Source organism: Falco cherrug, chromosome 7 (assembly GCF_023634085.1).
Source record: "Falco cherrug isolate bFalChe1 chromosome 7, bFalChe1.pri, whole genome shotgun sequence".
NCBI lineage: Eukaryota > Metazoa > Chordata > Aves > Falconiformes > Falconidae > Falco > Falco cherrug.
The window spans coordinates 41,448,450-41,457,230 of NC_073703.1; the positions used below are offsets into that span (position 1 = coordinate 41,448,450).

The 8,781-nt window shown below is 44.5% G+C and overlaps 1 protein-coding gene across 3 annotated transcripts in view; it reads right to left on the bottom strand.

Annotated features, from left to right (window-relative positions):
- The window catches only part of PPP4R4 (protein phosphatase 4 regulatory subunit 4), a 73,643-nt gene extending 72,866 nt beyond the window's left edge, over positions 1 to 777 (bottom strand). For all 3 annotated transcript variants that reach the window (XM_055717142.1, XM_055717141.1, XM_027804951.2), the window contains exon 1: positions 170 to 777. In XM_055717142.1, coding sequence (XP_055573117.1) covers positions 170 to 286 — 117 coding nt within the window. In that variant the 5' untranslated portion in view covers positions 287 to 777. The remainder of the gene's footprint in view (positions 1 to 169) is intronic.
- Positions 778 to 8,781: the final 8,004 nt, after the last annotated feature.

Sequence of the window (8,781 nt, forward strand, 5' to 3'; positions counted from 1 at the left end):
AAGTCCCTGCTACATAGAATTCGAGGCCGTTTATTCCAAAATGACCGAAAACAATCTTTACTATTCTGGTCCGTAAAAAATAAACTGCTTGTTCAGTTAGCTGTGCATAAATCAAACAGACACAATTTCAAATTGATTTTAAAGCATCGTTCTATTTTGAAGTATATACCTTCAGGCTCCTGCGTACTGGCCTCTCTATAATAGTTAGCTCCTGCAGGTCTTCTATGTATCCAAATAAATTGCTCTGACTAAAATCCATTTTGGAGAAGAGGATTATCGGACGCATGTAACACTACAGCCTCCGGCAGCCGCCGCTCGCCCCGAGTCTCACATCGCACCGGAGGAGGCAGGACCGGCGCCCCGGCCGCGCCCGCCGCCTCGCCGGGCGCACACACTGCGGCAGCGCCCGCCGCCGCGCCGAGCCTCCCGCCGGGAAACTTTGTCCGCTCGGCCCGGGCGGGCAGGCAGCGGGGCCGGCGCCCGCAGCCCCCGGTGCCGGCAGCCCCCGGCGCGGCCCCCGGTGCCCCGGCGCGGGGGGAGCTGCGAGCCAAGTTTCCCCTCTTCGCGGGCCGCCCCTGCCCGCAGCGGCGCGGGGCGAGGGGGACGGCGCCGCCTCTGGGCCGGGGAGGGGGCGGCGGCGTCTCTCCGCGCAGCGCCCGGGCTGCGGGGCTGGCTCCCCACCGGGGCAGGGCGCGGAGCGGAGCAGCCCCCCGCCGCGGTGCGCGGGTGCCGCCTCTGCGCGCCCCCCCCCCACCCCGGGAGGAGGGACGGTTGCTGCGGTGCAGTGACGCTCCCCGCCCCCGTCCCGCGGCGCAGCCCCCCCAGGCGCCCTCCCCGACGGCGCGGGGGCGAGCGCGACGGCTCTCCCGGGCCCGGCCGGGGCAGCCCCGCAGCCCGCACGGCGCCGGCCCCCGCGGTGGGGCCGCCCCAGCACCGCCGAGCCGGTCGCCGGGGCAACGCGGCGCTACAGCGGCCTCCGCGGGGCAAAGCCGCTCCCGGGCGCGGCGGCACCGAGCGCGCGGAGGGCGCCGCCCCCTCAGCGGCCGCCACCGCGCGCGGGGCCTGGCCCCGCCGGCCGCGCTCCCGCGGTGCTGCCAGCCGCCCCGCCGGGCTCCCCCGGCACCGCCTGCCCCACCTGCCCCGCCGGGCTCCCCCTGGCACCGGCTGCCCCGCCGGGCCCCACCGGGCTCCCCCTGCCCCACCGGGCTCCCCCTGCCCCACCGGGCTCCCCCTGCCCCACCGGGCTCCCCCTGCCCCACCGGGCTCCCCCTGCCCCGGCCGCCCCCACCGGGCTCCCCTTGGCCTGCCCCGGCCGCCCGCCCGCCGGGCCCCTCTTTCCCAGCTATGGGCTCCCCCCTCCCTCGGCGACGACCTCCCGGAAGCCGCCGGCTCCCAGGCCTGCTGCAGCCGTGCCCACGGGGCTCCGTATCCCCACTGCTACCGTCCCCCCAGCTCAGGCAGCATCCCCTTCCAGCTGTGCTGGAGCTCCTCACCAGTCCTGCCCCACTGTCACCGCTATTTCAGAGCAGAATTGCCCAGGTGGAACCTATAAACACGCTGGTTTTGATGAAAAGTCCAAAGCGGGTTCCTTCCCCGGTGAATGCTTTTACATTAATCTATAAAAAAAACCCAAAGAAAAGCTTTGGACATCCTGGCAGCAAACCGCAACTCTACACCAAAGGTGTCGCTTCCACTCCTCACAACTTCGTGCGCCTCACAGTTACAGCCCTTCCCCGGCACAGGTCACACACCACTGGCACTTCCAGCAGGGCAGGTCTCCGTGAACATCCTCCCCAATGGAGGCAGTTAGGCCTTGGATGCCAGAGGATTTAGCGTTCTGGCTCACAAATACAGTACACTGGGGCTACAAGGGAGAGCATTTATTTCAGAATAAAGGTATGACATTTTTAGCCCCGACTGGTGAACAAATAAGCATGGAAAATCTTTTTTAAAAATTTAGTGTGACGGCTTCCTTTGGGGTGGCTCAGTAATGCAAAAGGCATGCAGGACAAGAATCAACACACAGAGCTTCACTTAGCTACTGAGCTAAGTAATTCTCCAGGCCTGAAGACAGCAGCCTTTGCAATGATCATATGGAACACAACCGAGCAATCACACTCACACCAGGAGTTTACACACACCACACGCACACACCCCCCCGTAAATATTTCACAAGGGCCTATTTCAGTGGGCACAACCATTTCACTACTACGGTGAAATGCCCACATGACCCAGTGAGTTTCGTTGATAAAGTATAAAATTAATTCCAGAAACTGTAAGGATTAGATAATACTATGTAGTATATTGCCCAGAATTTGTTTAACTTTTATTTTATGATTGGTAAGTACCTCAGCTTCTATTTAGCAAAAAGTAAATGTGGTCCTTTATGTGTTACTTCTCTGCATACCAAATAGAGCCTTTGTTAGGCCAAACCCCTGTGCTCAGTTAAACCACTAAAGCAGTAAAAAATTAAAGCATCTCCATTAATTTAAAATGTATAACAGAATTACTAGCAGAAAAATCTAATTCAAAGTACATATAAATAATTAAACTATTATGTAATAGGAAACCAAAACCATTTGGAGTTTTCAGGGCATGATGATGAATGAGAACAAGAAATACTACTTTGAACATCTCCTTTGCGTTATTCCCTTTTAACCAGAGAACATCATCAGACAGCAAATATAATAGTTATAACTGAACCCAAGTCCTCTCAGAGTAGGTAACTAACTAGCTCCACAAGGGGGGGCGGGGGGGGGGGCGGCGAATAATTATATAACATTCTCCTCTCAAATTCAGAATCCTGACATGCAGGCTTCGGCCAATGCTAAGTATTAGTAAGACATACTGCAATCCCAATCTCAGTTAGAAAAATTCTTTTTGCAAGTTCTTTCACAGCCAACTTGTGGTTATTTCACCTTGCAAATACTTCCCATGAATCGTAAAGGTTTTATGAGACCAAAGACATTCTCTTTTGTGTGCCTTGAATTACGAACTCATTGCAGTTTTCAAATCAGGTATTTCATAACTCAGTTTTAAAGACTGAAGAATGTGGAGTTTAGATACATAATTAGACTGATTTATCATAGTATGTTTTACATAAATTTTGTAAGCCAGTAAAGAGGAGGGTGTTTTATAAACACGTAAACAGCTCCCTTAACGCCTTTAAAAATCTTTCTAACTTAGCCCAGGACACACTGGGCAGGCATGAATCTCATCAATTTCAAAATTGGAAGCTTTGTCAAAGAGATTTACAAATATCCTGGAAATGTGAAAAGCAGAATAAAAATAAGATTAATTATTTTCTGTAAATTGAATACTGGACCAGAATAAAGATCACTGAAGGAATTATCTTGCCCAGATTCAATATAAACACATTTCCTTTTGACCCACAGATTTGCCAGACAGAAGGAGAAAAAAAAATAATAAAAAAGCTTGCATATTTTGTTCCAAAACCACATATAGAAAAATTAATCCCCTCTGATAGTAAATCTGCAGGCATATTCACCCCAAGTGGTCTGTCATTCTCATCTGTGATGAAAGTCACGCATCACTTCCCTTCCACTGTGGCTACATGCAGCTCCTCCCTTTTCCACTACTCTCTTCCCCCAAATAAAGCTCTACTTTCAGCTTCATTCTAACCTTGTCACAGCTATTGTAATAGAATAAAGAGCTATTTCTTACTGCTTTTGTGAAATCCAGAGTGAACTGGAACCTCCATTTTAACACAGGAGCCACGTAAGCTTGCGAAGCCAAAACAGGGCTGATTTTAAATAATCCTCCCTTGATGGAGACAACTGCAAAGCACCTGGGGAAATGGCACTCCTCCCTAGGGGAAGAAGATAAATCCTGTTATTTGTGCCTTTGAAAGCAATAAACTAAATGCAATACAGATGAAATCAAAAATAATGAAATAGATGGAAGGACTTTGTACCCGAAGGATTCTTCAAGTACACTGACCTGACCTAAGGACTCCTAGGTGCAGGGATTTGTCTTGCACAGATGCACAGTTCTCCTTTGCCACCCAGCAGCTAGGTGTCTGCCTTCTGGAAACTGCTCTGAAAAGGCTGTGATTCTTCCCCTAACTGTTCCATGTTCCCAAAGAATTAACCTGTAAATCAAATTACTCACAGAGAAGTTAAAAATTTAGGAAGTCTCAGCATGTATTCTAATGCCCGAATCAGCTGGAATATGAAGGAACTGGTTTGGGGGGATTTGGAAAGACATGCCAAGAAATGCTTTCAGGCTAAATGTCTGCACTCCATCCAGGTTAAAAGCCAGAATTTCTTATGGAGTGGCAAAACCAGAAAAGGAGGAAAAATACAGCAGAATATTTTTGGATTATATTGGAGGGGGGAAAAAAGGCAATATATTTTAGGTCAACTTGAAAGCAATCTTTTCTTTTTTTTTTTCTTTTTTTTTTTTAATTTAGACTACCAAAAAGTTTCTGTAAAGGTCAAAATTAAACACATAATTGTTCATTTCCTCTTTTTTCTGTCAATTTCATACTCCACAGAAAAATATCAACCAACCTTTTCGTAAAGTACACTATGTAATTATGCACTGTGTAATCACAGTTTGGCTCAGGACTCAGCACGTAAACTGTGCAGAAGTTCAATTCAGTCTGTTTACCACCATTGAGAAACAGCCAGAGTTGTATCAGTGGTCACTCACCATTTCCAAATGAGCATCCTCTGCCTGCAATGGTTTGCCCCTTTCATTTTTTTTTTTTTTTTTTTTTTTTTTACAGTTCACCAAACCCTTAACAAATGCAGCTTTAATGTTCCATCTAATGCCTTAACCTTAAAAAGATTTTTCATTCCAGTCATACTCCAGGTAAGAATGTCTCCACAAACAGTGGTTCTTCGGAAAATCTTCATGTCAAGGCAAACCTGTAAGAACATTAATGTAAACGAAACACAAAAATCTGGGTCTACATCAGAACAATGCTTGGAACGTAGCATACACAAACCTCAGCAGGAAAAAATATTATTTAGGGTTTTTTCCAGTTTGTTGCTAAGAAACTGTTGCTTCATATTACTATTGTCATTTGCAGAAAATTTCTGATTGTTCTTTTGCCACTTTGGTCATCTCGTTGGAACACCTATATCATTAAAAGGGTTATAAAGGAAAGAACACTGGAATATACTCACTGTGCTTTCATCTTCTTTAGCTTGGTCTCCCGTATTCTCTCCTCTAACTTAATACCCTCCAATAAGATTGTTTTACAAGAACATAGGAAAGATCCTTTTTTTGTTTTTACATAATATATAACATTTGTAACATTGCAGTCACTGTGTCCTTCATGTCTTTCTGTAAGAACTAGTAATGTTCTCTTTCTATAGTGTCTAATCTGCTACCCTCTGTCCAAAAGTAGTTAATAGCACATGCACAAAGACAGAATAACAACAAAGTAACTAGAAAGCACCATTTTTCCTCCTGTCTTCCAGCTATTTGTTGGATTTTTGCCCTGAGAATAGGATCTAATAGCAAACAACTTTATGAAGTTTAAGTGAATTATTCCCTATTGTAAAAAAATGCACATTTTTTTTGTCCAGGTTTACTATTTTTTCAAATATTCACGTAAAGCAGAATTTATTTACATTTTAGAAATAGGAATAGTAATGACAAAAATCTCAGTGCCATCAGTAGGGAGTTCTACATCACAGTCTACCAGGAATTTTCTCAACCCTTCACAATGAACCGGGAAGGGAAAACACCTCTGGACCCAGTAACAGATTAAACAATACCGGGCATGGTACGGGACCTGAGGGTCAATCTTTCAACTCCTTCAGGCCAGGCTTTAATGCCCACCCAGGCACCTCGCCACAGGCAGTGAGGATGCCAGCACACTAACCTGGGAGGTAAGAGTGTACCAGTACAGACATGGCCAAGCCACGCCAGTCTGCCTCACAGCCCAAGACTGGCACTGCTATATTCGTAACAGAGATAGCCGATGAGTCCACTTCCTCGCTATGACAACCATGAACACTATCTGTCATATGCATGTCAAACTTTATATTAAAACTAACAACTTTTTGCCTTCAAGTAATCTTTACTCATTGGTTGCCATAGAAACCTCAGATTTCCTACCTAAAATTACTGTTGGCCAGTTTACTGAGTTTCTTCTTGTGCCAGTGCTGTCCTTTAAACTATTTTTCCTTTCCTGATATTTAAAGACTGCAGCCATGCCTGCTCTAATCCTAGGTTAAACAAGCTAAGCTCAGCATTTAGTCTTCACTCCTAAAACAGGCTCTTCATTCATTCCCCTGATCACCCCAGCAGTCCCCTTGGTATCTGCTACAGTTTGACTTCACCCCTCCTGAATTAAGGTGATGGGAATATAGTATTGCAAGTAAAAATTCCAGGAAAGTAATGCCTCCTGTGAAGAATGAATTTCTGTACAGGAATTTGGTTACCAAATATACTACACTGGCAGCCCACAGTTAACTTGTGATTGATTAATACTCTCATCCACAGTGATCTAAAACTAATTAACTCCCATTTTAATTGTATAAATTCTCAGTAGTAGCCTTAGCTGAATGGTACTGCACTTTGTATGAGTAAATTCATCCAATTATTCTGGTCCTCAAGGTCATTTCATTCTGCCTGATATCATAATTCCTCTCTGTATTAATAACTGTGTCATCAGTAAATTTAATGTTGTATCACAGTTATTAACGAAATAAGATTAGTCCAAAGACTTTAAGAAACTCCTTGAGTAAATTCCATGTACCCAACAGGTCAGTCTGTCAATACGCACACTGATGCGCTCCCCCAAATGAAACATGCATTTCCCTTCCTCTTTAGCCAGCTCCCTTCACCTCAAAGTTCTCTCCTATTCCTTAATCATTTCTCATATAAAAAATATTTTGAGGATGTCCAGATAGATTAGATGAACTTTATTTTTCTGCCCAGAAAACCAGTCACCCTATCACGGTAACACACCAACATGGCCCGATTTCCCATTTCCCCTTGGTTAACCAGTACAGCCTTTTGTTTCATTTCCTATTTTCTTCATAACTCCCTTTATCATTCTTCCTTTCAAAATACATTCTGAAGTATTTATTGCATCTGACTGCATCTGTGACCATTGCAAATGTTCCCCTCGTGTCTTTGCTATTCTTCAGTCACACAGAAAAATCTTTACCTTGATATATCTGTGCTTGAAAAGGTCTTTGCTATTGTAACTAGAGTTAAATGTACCAGTACTCTTAAATCTCATGCCTGGAGATTATCTTGTTCTGGCTTTGTGAAGACATTAGCCAAAGCAGCAGCACTATGTCTTTGACAAAGCCTATTATATACCAAAAATGCTTCACAGAGGTAAGCAAGCAACTCATCTGCAAAGTTAGAACAAAGAGCAAAGAAAGTAAAAGAAAAAAGCAGCACAGGCAATGGGGTATACGTTTTCAAATAAGCTTTAACAATAGAGAACTAATAAACTGGAGAAACATAGGAAAAATGTTGCAGAACGCTGCAGAAGACAGAAAGAAGAATCCAAACTAAAATTCTCCTCCAGTTAACAACCAGTTATTGATTTTATAATAAATAACTCCTAGAGTTATTATTTTTATGGTCCTAAGATCTTGTCAGATCCTAGAACAGTATTCCAGAACTTTTAAATATGACAACAAAAGCCTTCAGCCTGAGATTGCCAAGATTTTACCTTCCTGCTTCAGAACCAGGACAACCAGCCTCACTCATCTGGCATGCCAGAAAAGATAGAAGAGCAGATTCTGCAGCCTACAAAGCACAGGAGGCATCAAGTACACCACAGACCATATGTTTTTCATGTGCAAAATGCACCGTAAGTATTAATATAAATCACAGTATGGTGACATTCTTTTGTTAGCAGTAGTGGCTATTAAAATCAGCAGTTAAGCAGATACTGATCTTACTGCAAGTGATAAAGAAAAAACAAGAGAGAAACCAAAGAATTTGATTACTGAATGAAAGCCTACATCAGTTGCTCACATGCAGATTCAGCTGTTCCTGGCACTGAATTCAGCTGCTTGAACACCAGTACTGGTCACAAAGGTCTCTGGATCGACCTATCTTAGGAGAAATCTTTTATATGTTACAAAACAGAAAAATATTAATTGGCAAACTACGATATCTAGTATCTAACACTGCACAGTAGGGACCAAATGACAATCTCTGGGCTACTGATCTGCAGGACTGTAAGCTTATAGCTGGGAAGGACAGAAGGATCAGTTGACAGCTAAAGTTCTGTAATAAAGACATCAAATCCCTCAATTTCTCTTGGGCCCTCAGACATATTGGCATAGATAATTTGGAAATCGTTGATAAAATAATCAAATATTTATGTACTGCCATGAGTTATGCAAGCAGACAAATGGCATGACTTGTTAACTATTAATACCTGTTATTATCTTCAATTCACAATTTCCTGGTATTTAATTAACTGTTGATCTAAAAACGTCCTGGGGGGTAAAGCAAACTTCTGTTTCATTTTTCGTGGATAGATGCAAGAGTTGGCTTTGCATCGTCAGCAACGGAAATATATTTACCAAGAGTGTAACAGCTGACTCTTTGGTAGGACACAAATGCACACTTCCCCTTGACAAATCTGTGTCACAACATACCAAAGCTGTGTCAATTTCAGGTTACAAAAGCTCAGAAAGATTCATGTTACTCTCAAACTAAGGAAATGTTTAGTTCCCTCAGTTATCCTTTTTCAAAGCAACTCAGAAAATGAATGCCTCTTACACAAGTCCATACCATGGCAGTAAGAAGAGTCACAGCCTCAATGTAGGC